A 14,189-nucleotide genomic window follows, 5' to 3' on the forward strand; every position below is an offset into this window, starting at 1 on the left:
TATTTTTAAATAAAATAAAAATTAATTTAATAATAAATTATATATGTATTAATGTATACATTTACTTAGTCAATTTATTACAATAATTATAAAAGTAAATCATACTTCAAATTAGTTAAGCTAACAAAGCTAGTAATCAGTGTAAACATCGAGTTACCCTCCGTTAAGTAAATTTGTTCCTAATCCGGACATCATATTGGAGTTCGTTCCGAAAGTAGAGGTTCCAAAAGATCCAGGATTATTGAAGGTCGTGTTACTCCCGGTATTTCCGAACAAGCTGCCTGGCTTTTGCTGTCCGAACAACGAGGTGCCACCGCCCAGGTTCAAACCAGTGTTCGTACCTGCTCAACATCGCAACGATCAATTAACCGTGCATATCGATTACTATGGAAAATCCTCACACTTCAAGCCAGATTAACTCACCAAGTCCAGTTGAGGATGTGGATGTGTTCCCGAAAGAAAATCCCGACGTTTGTCCGGCTGGCTTGAAGGACGAGTTGAACAACGAGGATCCGGTGTTCTGGCCGGAATTGAAGCCCGTGTTGGTTCCGAACGCCGAGGGTGCAGCTGTGCCGAACGTAGATGTCGTCCCAAATCCGGTAGTGGTTGTTTTGTTGCCAAACAACGGTGTAGTGGTGTTGTTCGACGCAGCTTGGCCGAAACCAGTGAAACCAGTACTGGTCGACGTCGATGGGATATTAAAGGCGGACTTGTTCTGACTGAACAGTCCGATGCTCTGTGGACAAACGTGTGTTAGGATAGTTTTGGTTCTCACTTGGTATCGGATATCACCTGTACATTACCTGGTTGGGCTGCGTAGAGCCAAACGCCGATCCAAAACCGGTGCTCTGTCCGGTATTAATGCCGAAACCTGTGCCAGCGGTTTGGTTGGTATTGCTGGTTGCGAAAAGCGGCGTTGGTGCAGCTGCTGTACAAATGTGCATAAAACTATTTATATTTTTCTAAGACAACACAGATTAGGCGAACGGTGGGATATGATTTGGATGACACGCTGCTAAAAGAGCACGAGTCATTTATACGAGGATATATTGGAAAGTGTCTTCAGATTTGTCAGGTAAGCACGATTCATGTGAAAAATTAGGTAATAAAATTATACCGGACATTGAATTGACCGGTTTACGAGATTTGGAATTTGTAATCGGCTGCATTATATGGTGCAAATGTAACTTACTGCCGAAGGGCTTCGCCTGAGAGTTGGTGCCGAACAGATTCGTGCCGGACGTGGAATTGAACGCAAAGCTGTTGGTTGTAGTCGCTGGTGTTCCGAAATTAGTGATGGGTTTTCCGAACAGTCCGGTCGATCCCGACTGGCTAGTGGTGCCGAATCCTCCGGTCATCGATCCAAATCCTGCGAGGAACGAAATACATACGTTAAACGCTTTGTACGTTTTACAAGCGCATAAAAACATTGTGTAACTATAGTTATGAAAACTGGTTTTTCCCATTTTTCCCTCGAATCTTCTCGGTTTCTTTTCCCAAGGATAAACGAATTCGTTTAGGAAAATTCACATGTGTTAGGTTAAAACCTGCCACATTTACTTCTTCCCGTAAAAAAAATAAATTGCTTGTATTTAACTGAAATTAAACGAAGTCGACATGTTATATGTCGAACGATGACATTGCTTAAGATAAAGTTAAAGCAACGATACTACTTAACATAAAACATATTAGCCTCATTTAATTTCAATTTAGTATATACGATTATCTTCTTTACGGAAAGAATATGGCAGGTTTTGACTGAACGCACGTGAATCTTTCTAAACGAATGTTTTTATCCTTGAGAAAGAAACAGAAAAGATTTACGGAAAAATGTAAAAAAATCGGGTTTTTTCGTCTTCTAAATTATAATTGTGACTACTGTGCGATAAAAAAAAAAAACGGTATTGATAGTACAGAATTCTTCTTCATATTGTGCGACTTACCTGTACCAGCTGTGCTAGTACCAGCCGTTGTGTTGCCGAATGGCGATGGCTGCGCCGGTGTTCCAAAGAGACCAGTATTTTGCGGACCTGACGAAGACAGAACGATGAATAAGTATTCCGCCTATTGTCTCGCAACGTTAAATCGGGTATCATATAGTGTACCTTTTTCAAACAGAACCGTACCTTTTCTCCCCACTTGATAATCCTCGAAACGTAATTCCTCATACGACTTCGAATCGTATTCCTTCATAGCCACGATGCAACAATGACGGGCCGAAATACTATGCGATATCCCGTTTTTGGACATGGAATCGGTTGTTACGACAGGTGTGAATTTCACTACAGTGCCCATTGGTACTGTGGTGGTGGTGTTGCTGTTACCAAAGCCTGAGTGGAGAGGAGATACAAGATAATGTAGCTACCGAGTATCTCGTGAGCTCATCTGGTAGCTTCTCATATCACTAACCGGTATTTGATGTGCGATTGATCGGAGTTGCAGCTTTCTTACCTGTGTTCGTACCGAAAAGATTCGTATTCGTGGTGGTGTTCTGTTGGCCGAATGGAGTGGTTTGTTGCGCGGGTTGTTGCGGTTGCCCGAACAGATTGGTTCCAGACGTCGTGCCAAAGCTGAAACCAGCAGGCTTGTTCGCCTGGCCGAACGCCGAAGTTCCGGAACTGGAGCCGAAAAGATTTGACGTCGCATTCTGCTGAGTGCCGAAGAGGTTGGTGCTTGTATTCGTCGTTCCGAAGCCTGCAATAAAAAGAAACAAGTTAACGACATGCCGCGGATATCACCATCCCACAGGACTTATGTATTTGCCGTGCCTACGTTTGTGGATCGTTAATTTAAGATTCGCTCGACGTATAGAAAAGGTTCACCGGGAATTTCACAGGAATTGTGCAACAAAACCTTTGGAGCAATAATCAGAACCAACTATGGCGTCGTCGCGAAAGATACACAGTAACTAAAGTGTTTCAGATGCATGAGTGCTCGAATGAAGAATATGTAAAAAGAGAATACTTTTTCTTTTTTTTTTGTTTTCTTTACTTTGTACATGCAAATGAAACAGCTTATAAATCGCTACCTCCAAAAGATGGTTGGGTACTAGTTGGCTGTCTAAATGCTGGTGGCGTTGTGGTATTGCCAAACAAGCCACCTGTGGTAGAACCTGTAGGCTTAGAATTAAAGAGTGAAGTACTACTACCAAAGACGGGTGTTGCGCCACTACCAAAACTTGTTGTAGTAATGGGTTTACCAAATGCGGATTGACCGAACGGACTGTTTTGCGTTGCTGTATTAAATCCACCTGAAAGAAGGACGAACTTTAGAGATTCACAATTTTCCTAATATTCCATTGTTCGAGTGATATTTATGCACAAATACAACATACTGAACGACGTATTTCCAGTTTGCCCGAACATTCTCGCAGAGATCGTCAAGCTACGGCGGATATTCTCGGTCTGAAATGAAAACGAGTCTTGCGTCACAGGCATCGTACGTTATGCATAATGTTACTGATATGATTAGTGAGAAAATAAGGTTCATTGTTTGTAACAGATCAAATAAGATGATTACGATAAGATAATTACTGATAATTACTGTTCACCCAATGTTATCGGAGAAAGAGCCAACAACAGACTCGGATAAACGCAATTCAAGTCACTGCCCGACTCAACCAGTTGCTCCGCGTGAGTCTACGATAGCCGCTTGACAATAGCGCACCCGATATCACTCCCTATTGACTATTTTCAACGTAACGTGTGTATCGTCGGAAACACTATCGGAAGCCAAGAACGCGTGATATCCCTCCATTTCTTACAGCTCGAGCGAAAAACAAGCGCGATCCATTGGAATCCGCTTGGTTAATAACGACGGTCCTCCATTGCTGGGGAAAGAGAAAACCGTAAATACTTCGGCGGCCTCAGTACGGCCCGAACGGCTAAATTGTTATCGTCGACGTCTCACTCGATCTTTTTTTACTCACCCGTTAAAAAGCTAGACGGAATTTATGTAAATACGAAGCATGAAAATACGTATCTTTCACACAACACTCGCAATACGTCACAGCAAATTGCGCGCAATTTCATCTAAAATGGCATGCCACAGGCACCAACAGTCACCAACAGTCACCGAAAGATTTTCACTGGCAGCTATATGTAACGGTCGGGAACATGCGCACATTCGATTTCGGTCTCGCGACTGCAGCGATTCTTTTGGCGTAATTCGCAACCAAGGATGCGTTCCGTTTTCTTTTGTAAGATGCGGATAGAAGCATGAGAGTCATCGACATTGAAGCCCGTATCGAACTACGGATTAGGATTGAGTTAAAACTTGACCAATCAGAGCAAAGGTCGCTAAACTCAAACTTTAGTGGATCTTGCTTCGATTGGCCAGATTTCAATTGAATCTCAATCCGAATCCGTAGTCCGATACAGGCTTTAGAATGCGTTCCGATATTCACTGTCAGTACTAATAATCTATGGTCTGTTCTTTTTAACTGAACTGGTTAGGAAGAATTTGCACCTTGACGGAAAATCAGAAAGCAGCAGCCAATCAGAATTCGCGCTGGTAGTTTCTGCTTTATCTATTGATTATAACCAGCGAGAGTTTTGATTGGCCGCTGCTTTCTTGCTTTACCGTCAAAGTGTGAATTCTCCCTGAGGGTTTTAAAATATTGACTAGTTACTCTTTTTCTTGAGATTTGGCGACACTGGCACTAAAACGTCATTCTATCTTTATCGCTTGTTGGATATAAAACAAGGATAAAAGAACGAATCTACCCATGACACGTGTAAGTAAAATAGTTGTTTTCATGTTGCGGAGTTTGAACTTTTGCAACAGTATTACGAGCATATAATTACGGGTGCAGCGTCAAGATTAGCAATTAATTGCAAATTTCATAAGGTTTTATCGAGTAACGTAAGTGTTTATTCGCTATTGTTGAAAAACGTGTGTAAAACCAGGTCTGATCGTCGCTTTAATGTATAGAAAAACAACGCTTCCGAATGATTACTTCGGCATTTTTATATGTTTCAGCGATCGATAAATATTGGCTAAAACACGTGTTAAACATAAGCTCTTAAATAACGGTGCCGATTCAGCTGCATTTTTCACTGAGTTTCACCCAATTATACGATTGTTGAAGCCTGATTCCTTTGCCCGATATTTCAAAATAACTCTGATAAAGCAAGATTCTTGTCTTTTGAACTGACCTCATTACAAAAGGTTTGCTGCTCACTATGTTATGAGGTCTGTTCGTTTTCGCTGCACTGCTGAACTAGTGCAATAAGTTGAAGCGAGACAAGTATATGTTTTCTCATTTCAACTTATTGCCTAGTTCAGTGGTGCAGCGAAAACGAACAGACCTACTGATACTATCCTACTGGAGTACTGTTCTTTTGGTAAAACTATGTTTCATTGCACGTAATATATATGTATTCTCATTATTAACTCTCGTTGTGTAACGTAGAAACGTAAATTCTGTCGCATGAATTTACGTGGATCGGGTAATGTTCGATACGAGACGCTTTATAACCTATCCTAAGAATCAGATTGTATTTTAATTTGTCTCCTATATATAATGCATGCAAGTACAAATCCACTTTCTAGAAATACTTTGCGAACTATTGTGACAGTGATAACATGTAACAAGGATTACTGGTCTCGTGTGCCGAGTGCGAGGATTCTCTCAGTGTTTGTAGGTCGACGACAAGTTGCGCGAAACTAGGCCTCTTCTGCGGCGATGTGTTCCAGCAGGAGCACATAATTTCATATATGTCGTGAGAAGTAGTATCGGGACGCGCTAAACGACACTTGTCCCGAGCCAAGTAACGTAGCAAGTCTTTGTCTTGTATGCTAGGATATGGAAATGCACCCAAAGTTCCGATTTCCCAAAGAACGATGCCGAATGACCACACGTCACTCTTGGAGGAGAAAGTATAGTCGCGTACAGCCTCCGGTGACATCCAGCGTATTGGAAGTTGGCGTACTTTGCCGTCCACATTATTTATCACGTATATTCCATTTCGCGACAGGCCAAAGTCGGAAACCTGCAAGTTCGGTAGAATTTAGAAATTGCACTGCAAAATTACATCTGTGTATTTATTGAGATTTATTTCTCAAATGTTCCATTTTTCACACAAATATGTAGCGACGCAAGTGTCAGTTACCTTCAGCGTCAGGTCAGAGGTGAGAAGAATGTTTCTCGCTGCCAAGTCCCTGTGTATGATGTCCGTATCTTCGAGGTGTTCCATCCCTCTCGCGATATCGAGGGCAAATTTTAAAAACTGCTGCTTCTCAATCGTATCGTGCTGTAAATCTCCGTCCTCGGATTTGTCCCTTTCAATGATATTCACGTACCTGGAAACGGGTTCTTCATCGTCGCACAGAGGTATCGCGTCTGACTCTGTCTTTCTTCTAGAATGCAAATATGCGAGCAAATCCCCACCTTCCATGTATTCTAAGAGTATGCATATAGGATTATCCGGGGAAGTGCAGCAGCCTATGAGGCTCACTAGATGCGGATGAGGGCCAGTTTTCTTCATCGTTTGGATTTCTTCTAATAGTTGGCGTCGGGCTTCGGGCTCGTTCGACGCGTCAGAGCACTGTGACATTTTCACGGCCACCAACGTATCAACATTATTGTTCAAACTGCCCAGATACACTTTGCCGAACTGGCCTTTGCCCAAGTACACTTTGCCGAACTGGCCATTGTCCAGCTCATACTTGAGATTTATGCATTTATACGGGACTTCGAACTCATCGTTCTCACGCACTTCGCAGCATGCCTCCTGGAACGAAAAGAAGATATCAAGCCGTGTTGAGAATTATATTAACCGTGATAAACTTTCCAAAAGCTCAACATCCTTCAGTACTCTCCCACTTACCTCAGGCCATTCTGGCTTGCACCTGGAAAGTTCAGGTATTGTTTGTCTCCTACTATCCGAAAATAAAAATTTTAAATACTCAGCTCTGTTCTTGCGTACTCTGCGTATCGCAATAAAAAGATAGGTAAATCCTAATACTATAATGCAGACAATAACGCCGTTAGATATCCACTGCAACATAAATACATCTCATCAGTTGCGTGCTGAACTCGCCGACACAATGTGCGTTTCCCCGTCTCGGTAAAAGATATTACTATGATATTTTCATAGGACGTCGCGATTTCGCCTGCAGTAACGACAGTAAAATTTCCTCGAGTACCCAAGCAACCCCGGTGATCTGTCGCCGTCACAAATATCTCGTATCCGCTCTTCACTTTTACATACTGATCGTGAATTTTGGAATCCCAGGTGAAAGTATATGTTGCGACGTTCACTTTACTTATTTGGGTGATATTGTACACTGTGCGTCCTTCTTTTGACGTTAAAATTGGCACACCAATGCTGGAATACGGTGTATTTTGAAAAACGGTAAAACAGGAGGGGGGAGAGAGATAGGGATGAAACGAATAGATAAGATAAAAGTTCTTACCTAATCTCATAGAAATGAACGTTAGAATTTGAAGTGACGTTCCAGTTTATGATAACTTTCTCCGTCGTCTGGATCGCCCTCACCGTTGGGACGGGCAAAGTGTTCCTTGCTCCTGTGCAGTCGCACCTGCTCCCCACACATTCTGGAACTGTGTATATCACCTGTGCGCAATGGGACGTCTCGTGAACGTGACATCACACTCAAGTGTGATGTCTCGGTCTTCTCGGTTATTTATAGCACAAAGTTTGCTCGATTGTTTACACATTTACCTCCGGCAGCTCTCCACCAGGTCTAGCCCTTGGATTGGCATGCACTTGTATCTTGTACGTACAATTCGGGTGAATCTGCATCTCCGGCATGCTGTTCAGCAATTTGTCTCGCGGCACTAACAGGCTGAGTTGAGTTACGTTCTGCACGGTATACAATACCGAGTTTTCTGTACATTCCGATCTACTCACGTCCGTCTCCTTTGATATACTTGTTACTATAATACTGCAAGAATGCACATACACATATACACACACACACATTTGCACGGACGTTTTGAAACATATACATATTTGGTATTTTGTAATCTTTAGAAGTTGTTATTATTATTATTAAGAAGTTAAGTAGTGCACCTGTACGAAGAAGGTTGTCTTCCCTTACTCGGTGGCATCCAGGATACGTTAAGTTTCAATGATTTTGACATATCGTCACTTTCAAGAGAACTCTTGTCCTCCAGAGCGTACACTGTGATGTTGTTTACAATCCCGGCAAATGTTACCGCATTCTTCGGACTTATCGCCCATGTGTTGGAATACAAAAGTGATAGAATAACTGTGCCATGTATTAAAATCCATTTGTATTGTCTGAACATTTCATTTTACGATCGTTGTACATTCAGATAATCCGAGCGGGCCGCATGATTCTTATGTTTTGTTACGTTACATTTTTATTACCAACTGCTCAACCAACACGAAGACTTCCCCTTTTGCGGAATTTCTCGTAGTGTTCCCTCTCACTTGAATGAGAAAACGCAATGTTCAGACAAATCCCACCTAAGGTGTTATCTGGTTCTTATAAGCTCTTATCTTCTAATCTTACATCCCGCAATTTTATCACAAAGACGATAACACGTGGCAAAATTGCTACAACCACAACTAGATAAATAAATTGAGAAGTCAAAATTATTCGCAGTAATTATAATTATTAAATCATATGAGATAACAAAGTGTTGGATTTCTGTTGAAGATAAATGCAAGAGGAAAAAAAAAATCAACGCATTCATATTTATCGCGCAGATCATAACATATATACCGAGATTTCGTGATAACATCGTTTTTATTTTGTCCCTTTTATTTAACGTTCCAGCAACCAAATGGCCTCGGGTGCGATGTCTCCGACTGACGATGACGAGCTCACTCTCCCTCGCGCATCCATAAACAAAATGATCAAGGAGATCCTGCCGCATGTGCGAGTCAGGACCGAATCCAGAGAACTCATTCTCAATTGTTGCACCGAGTTCATCCATCTCTTATCCTCGGAAGCGAACGAGATCTGCAATCAACAGCAGAAGAAAACGATAAACGCGGAACACGTACTGCAGGCGCTTGACAAATTAGGCTTCGGTGATTACAACGCGGAAGCGGAGGCTGTGCTGCGAGATTGCAAAGCAGTAGCAGCTAAGAGGAGACGTCAGAGCACTAGATTGGAAAATCTCGGGATTCCGGAGGAGGAATTGCTTCGGCAACAACAGGCACTGTTCGCTAAAGCACGGGAGGAGCAGGCGGTTGCGGAACAACAGCAATGGCAGCAGTTGCAAGCTGTTGCACAAATGGCAACCATGCCGCAAACCTACAGTGAACAAGAAGATTACTCATAAGCGAAAAATATTCAGAGACGATAACTTATGATTAAAAGGGTAGTCAGTTTTATCTTTCTTTTTTACCTTCGAAGAGACACGTAAATAGGACGAAACTGTAGTGGAGAAAAGAAAATTCACAGATAAAACGACGGAAATTGAAGAGAGACCATTAAATGGAAATGAAAAGTTAAATGAGAAACCACACATTCTATTTATTTCTGAAGAAATGTTCTTATGAATAATCGAGAAGAATGGCAGGAATAGATTATTCTTAAAAACTTTATCATGTATCATATTTGAACTGTGCATTAAATATCTTAATTTAATGTTATAATTTATTTAAAAACAAAGTAATAAAGCAAATAAATCGTACTTTTGTGTGTTTTCTTTTGCGTTCAAGGCATCAATCTTCCATATTCAGAAGACAAGTGGCTCTTTTTCACCGCTTCCATGACTTTCGAAACGTAATGGTACCTGCGGATAAGAACACGTATTATTTTGTATACAATACACACATGCGATCTATACATAATACATTTAGTACACATACATTTAGTTAATTTGTACGTATACTGTCATTGAATATTGTTTGACTTACCAGTTTTTCTCGGTCAATACGGACGGTGTCATAGGATTTCTGGTTACTCCGTGTATCTTTCGTCGCAACTTGTCTACGAGAGATTTTTCGCTTTCTCCAAAAAATGCCTCGTCTGTAATAGATGTCAAATATTATTTTAGCACATACAATTTCTCTATAAATGTCCTAAACACACACTTATATTCTTTGATTTTTCGCGTTTCCTACCTTGGTTGGTCTTATTCAAAACTGGCATCAAAAATAAGTTTAAACCACTCTCCGTCGAATCCTGACTCATATCTATACCGCTATGGGTTTGCAATCTTGAACTAGAAAACGTTTTATTATAAAAATCCTGAAAATGAATCAAGTATACCAGATAAGCCTCCGATGTATACATTTTTATATTTTTAAATGTATCTTGAAATATATATTTTGAAATGAACTGTATGTTCGATAAAGCACCTTCATTCTCTTGATGGACGACGGCGTAAAATCTCCCGGTTCTGCCTTGTTGTGTAAAAATACAAGGTGCGGGTAATATTCTACATAATCTTGATCCATGGTGGTTGTCGAGGATGGCTTTAACATTTCGGCCGTTTGTAAAACCCTTCAATGTATATACAAAAATATCTAAGGTATTCTAATTATTGATCGTCAAATTTATAAAACACAACGTGTGACTGTGTTACTTGATCAAAAAAGATCGTCGGATGCTTTCTTCCAGCCAATTAATAATTACCTCACCAAATTCGGATCAACGAACCAATCCTGCACAAATATGATAACATGACATACTGAGAACAGGAATGCCATAAATTGGAGCGATTGTAGCTCTAAGTTGGTTTCGGTGCTTGTGAAATCGGAGGCGGCCTTCTTTTGATCGAACGACGACGTAGAACTGTCGAATGCAGATATGGAAAGAATCGGCTGTGTATCCAAATATATTACTCTATTTTTAGTTATAAATATATCTATTCCACTGGTGCAATTCGTAGCGCTCTCGTGATGCGACAAATCTTGAACAGGAAAGATGTCCGGCCTAAGTACAAAATAAGATTTCTTAAACTGCAAGTTCAATTCTAAAACTAATAAAAGCATATCTGTACTACGAATGTGATATGTTACATACGCATATTCAGACGTTAACAAGGACATTATTGTTGATTTGCCAACACTTTGTGTACCTAAGCATCCAACAACAAGAAAGTCTTGTTGATCATACAGATATTCTAACGGATTTTCACACAGCTGCATGTTTTCATCCATGAATTTGATACAATTGATCAACTCAGGATATGTGGAAAGTATACGAATTGCTGAAATGCATAATTTTTTAATATTATTTTGTTGGATAATATTGATATGTTACTATACAGTAACATGATAGGCTATAAAATATAACAGATATATTGTTAATATCAGTTAGATATTTGTTACGTGTAATTTACTTACATTCTTGTGATTTTGCTATTGCTGCTACATCAATATCCTTTCTAAAAATAAGAAGAAAAAAAATAAGATAATTTATTAAATTTTATACACTTTGTGACAATAGTTAACAACATATATCAACTAGAGCCAAGGAGAATAAGTGGAACAATATTGGAAATATAAATGTTTAAATAAATAGTTTTTATGAAGAAATACTATATAAGAAGCACACATAGATCAACATCTATTTTGAACACTGTTACAAATTTAACTGTATGCAAAAAATATTTTTAATTATCAAACTTATAATATAGGATATTAACAGCGAAAATTTTTCCATGACAAAAACACAAAACTATTACTGTCACTGGATAAAAGTCAGGTGAAACTGATAAAGGGCCAGACAAAAGATTAGTATATATAACCTTGGAATATAAGGTGTTTTTTTTTTCTAAGTTAAATACTGTCGGTATCGCTGACATAAACAACATTCATTAGAAATAATATTTTCTTATTGTTACTTTATCGAGTATTTCTGTCCGACCTGATTCAAAATTTGTCTAGCAAGGGTAAAAAAAAATATAACGGTACAATACTTGTTATGTCCGTTACGTTGACTCGGCGAAACAGCTCTATTTTCCCCTTCTCTAGTTTTCAGTATGAACGTTGGACGTTCAACGATTTTAATTAAAGTTTTATTCTCTCCATCCTTCTCTGAATCCTTCGGTGTTGCCGGCAACATTTTCTTCCAACAATAATGTATGTCCACAACGGTTCCTTACACACGTTTGTATTGATATTATTGCTGCTCGTCACTTACTACACTCGACAGCGCACATGTGTTCCTTTTGGTTATACCCGTTGCTTTCGATGAGTTTGATGCTCACTCAGTGTCCAATAGAAGAGCGTATTTCCTAGTGATTCGCAGGAGGCAAGTTCTCCGATTGGATACCAGCCACGTTGCAAGACTCATTCGAGGGGAAAATGTTGCACCCTGTTTTGTCATCGAATTCGTGCACGTAAAGTTAATCAACAAACAACAGTCTTGGATTTTTTTCTTATCCGACTCTCTCAGACGCTTAAAGTTAAAATAAAAAGAAGAAAACGTTTTGAATTTCGGAACGGATATAATACATAGTGCACAAGATCGTGTAAATATTGCTTGTTTACATGTCCTAAGAAGATAATTCTGTTAGGATTAATTAGAAATATCTTCAGGTAATGGTCATTTTTTAATATTTTATAATATCAATATTTTCTCTCATAATTTTTATTCCTCTACTTTAGATCTACTGACTGTTTGTAGATGTAACAATGGATAAAGTGTATGGATTTTATAACTCTCAAGCATCTCCACAGATTTCTCCGAAAGATTATTTCTCGAATTATAGTACATTATTAAAGTCTTCCGTATGCTACGAAAGGGAGCAATCAACGGATGAAAAGATGTTTCAACTTATGGGTGTGGGACTTTCAAAAGCAAGATTAGATTTAATGTCACATTATTGCAGGTATTATTACAAGTGGTAAACCTTATTATATGTTAAACAAACTTCATTTTAAAAAATTTTATGTTGAAATTTAGGAATAATTAATGTTAAGGTGAGATAAAATTTGTAGTGTCAATAATTTAAGGACAGCAGAAAGTGTCAATGATGAAGGAAGCAGAGATAAAGCACATGATAAATGTCTTGAAAATATTTCAGATAATACTCAACTAGAGACACTCAAGGCACTGAAGAAATGTAACATCACCTTGTTACAGAAGTATAATACTCAAAGTGGAATTCCAATTGTTAGTGACTATTTTTGCGATATTATATCAAAAAAAGTTAAGATAGCAGTTATATGTTCAAATTGAAGCAAGAGTTGTTGAAATTAAGGTAGTACATATTTTTTATTAGTAGCAACATGAGATAACAAACTATTCTTTTTTAGATATATGACAAATTGGAAAGCAGTATCGAAAATGTAACACCAGGCCTAGATTTTCTAGTTTACGTTCAAGTTTACAAGCCATTTAACTCCTTTACACATCGTAGCAAGTATTATAAACCTACTATTGAAATGCTTCGAATTAAATCTGTCATATCGATATTAGGATGTCAGTATCTTACCGAACTTCGCAAGAAGATAACGTGCATATCTGATTTGTCGATTATGACAAATGTTAGTATGAATCCAGATAAACAGACGAGAAAATTGGCAAAAGTAAGTGTCATCTTGATATCTTACATGATAATTGCACATGAAATGTATAATCTAATTTTTTTTACTATTATAGGATGTCTATAAGTCAGGATTCTTTTTTATCGAAGATACCTTTTACAACGATATGAGAGACGCGAACAACGACGATTACAGTGATGTTATAATAAAGTGGGCGGCAATTAACAATAGGCTGGGCCCATTTAAAACTGCAAGGATGGAAGACACTCGAGTAGATTCTCTTTGCGCGAGATTTGGTTATCCGTGGGTGTACATACATCAGGGCTGTTGCGAGCATTTGATCGTACTGTCCGATGCTAGGTAATTTCACCGATATTATTTTATGAAAGAATCGGCATATCCTTTGAGCACCACAGCTTTTTCAATCTCCAGAAAAATTATCTCTTAACGGCTATAATTAATACTGCAAGGTTAGTGACCGAGGATGATGATTTGTTGATATCCACCTACCCGAAAATAGAGAAGATAAAACCCACCACTGGGAAGAATTGCTCCATGTGTGGGATACTCAACGTGCACTGGATCTTGACGGAGCATGACAGAATACCGCACGACACGAGTTACTTTTGTGAGAATTGTTTCAAGTCGTACAATTATATCGACGGCAAGAAAGTTGGGAACTTCAAAGCGTATAGGTACCCACATTTGCTGGAGCTCGAGCGAAGAAATATCAAAAATGAGTAA

The 14,189-nt window shown here is 39.2% G+C and overlaps 5 protein-coding genes across 15 annotated transcripts in view; 2 read left to right on the forward strand and 3 right to left on the reverse strand.

Annotated features, from left to right (window-relative positions):
• LOC106748700 (nuclear pore complex protein Nup98-Nup96) overlaps window positions 1–4,059 on the reverse strand; it is an 11,617-nt gene extending 7,558 nt beyond the window's left edge. Inside the window, exons 1-11 of one of the 4 annotated variants that reach the window (XM_014627508.1) lie at window positions 3,929–4,059; window positions 3,551–3,829; window positions 3,335–3,404; window positions 3,029–3,250; window positions 2,452–2,694; window positions 2,127–2,330; window positions 1,944–2,030; window positions 1,193–1,369; window positions 804–928; window positions 424–736; window positions 158–341 (exon numbers count right to left, since the gene is read on the reverse strand). In XM_014627508.1, the coding sequence (XP_014482994.1) occupies window positions 158–341; window positions 424–736; window positions 804–928; window positions 1,193–1,369; window positions 1,944–2,030; window positions 2,127–2,330; window positions 2,452–2,694; window positions 3,029–3,250; window positions 3,335–3,365 (1,586 nt within the window). In that variant the 5' untranslated portion in view covers window positions 3,366–3,404; window positions 3,551–3,829; window positions 3,929–4,059. Of the gene's footprint in view, window positions 1–157; window positions 342–423; window positions 737–803; window positions 929–1,192; window positions 1,370–1,943; window positions 2,031–2,126; window positions 2,331–2,451; window positions 2,695–3,028; window positions 3,251–3,334; window positions 3,405–3,533; window positions 3,830–3,928 lie in introns of all 4 variants that reach the window. The other 3 variants (XM_014627510.1, XM_014627506.1, XM_014627507.1) reach the window with 3 other exon arrangements.
• A 697-nt stretch (window positions 4,060–4,756) lies between these two features.
• On the forward strand, window positions 4,757–9,637 carry LOC106748696 (protein Dr1). 7 transcript variants are annotated; one of them, XM_014627494.1, is made up of 2 exons: window positions 4,757–4,863; window positions 8,773–9,637. In XM_014627494.1, the coding sequence occupies exon 2, from the start codon at window positions 8,780–8,782 to the stop codon at window positions 9,281–9,283; it is 504 nt and encodes a 167-aa protein (XP_014482980.1). In that variant the 5' UTR covers window positions 4,757–4,863; window positions 8,773–8,779; the 3' UTR covers window positions 9,284–9,637. The 7 variants fall into 7 exon arrangements, with proteins under 7 accessions (XP_014482980.1, XP_014482981.1, XP_014482979.1 ...); XM_014627495.1 differs by lacking the exon at window positions 4,757–4,863 and adding an exon at window positions 5,245–5,345; XM_014627493.1 differs by lacking the exon at window positions 4,757–4,863 and adding an exon at window positions 5,360–5,450.
• LOC106748693 (vascular endothelial growth factor receptor 3-like) lies at window positions 5,537–8,855 on the reverse strand. The gene is made up of 8 exons (XM_014627488.1): window positions 8,719–8,855; window positions 8,040–8,422; window positions 7,689–7,911; window positions 7,420–7,580; window positions 7,085–7,331; window positions 6,831–7,001; window positions 6,114–6,734; window positions 5,537–5,993 (listed from the first exon to the last, which is right to left on the reverse strand). The coding sequence occupies exons 2-8, from the start codon at window positions 8,276–8,278 to the stop codon at window positions 5,568–5,570; spliced, it is 2,088 nt and encodes a 695-aa protein (XP_014482974.1). The 5' UTR covers window positions 8,279–8,422; window positions 8,719–8,855; the 3' UTR covers window positions 5,537–5,567.
• On the reverse strand, window positions 9,531–12,093 carry LOC106748695 (protein SMG9). The gene is made up of 8 exons (XM_014627492.1): window positions 11,873–12,093; window positions 11,298–11,338; window positions 10,975–11,161; window positions 10,585–10,884; window positions 10,308–10,452; window positions 10,071–10,197; window positions 9,864–9,975; window positions 9,531–9,739 (listed from the first exon to the last, which is right to left on the reverse strand). Exons 1-8 carry the CDS (start codon window positions 12,016–12,018, stop codon window positions 9,661–9,663), a joined length of 1,137 nt encoding a protein of 378 aa, XP_014482978.1. The 5' UTR covers window positions 12,019–12,093; the 3' UTR covers window positions 9,531–9,660.
• A 157-nt stretch (window positions 12,094–12,250) lies between these two features.
• LOC106748694 (snRNA-activating protein complex subunit 3) lies at window positions 12,251–14,189 on the forward strand. 2 transcript variants are annotated; one of them, XM_014627489.1, is made up of 6 exons: window positions 12,251–12,494; window positions 12,564–12,787; window positions 12,897–13,071; window positions 13,215–13,487; window positions 13,561–13,805; window positions 13,916–14,189. In XM_014627489.1, the coding sequence occupies exons 2-6, from the start codon at window positions 12,591–12,593 to the stop codon at window positions 14,187–14,189; spliced, it is 1,164 nt and encodes a 387-aa protein (XP_014482975.1). In that variant the 5' UTR covers window positions 12,251–12,494; window positions 12,564–12,590. The 2 variants fall into 2 exon arrangements, with proteins under 2 accessions (XP_014482975.1, XP_014482977.1); XM_014627491.1 differs by having other exon boundaries at window positions 12,583–12,787.

This window comes from Dinoponera quadriceps, unplaced genomic scaffold (genome assembly GCF_001313825.1).
Source record: "Dinoponera quadriceps isolate SergipeBrazil2010 unplaced genomic scaffold, ASM131382v1 scaffold2094, whole genome shotgun sequence".
In the NCBI taxonomy this organism is placed as follows: Eukaryota; Metazoa; Arthropoda; class Insecta; order Hymenoptera; family Formicidae; genus Dinoponera; species Dinoponera quadriceps.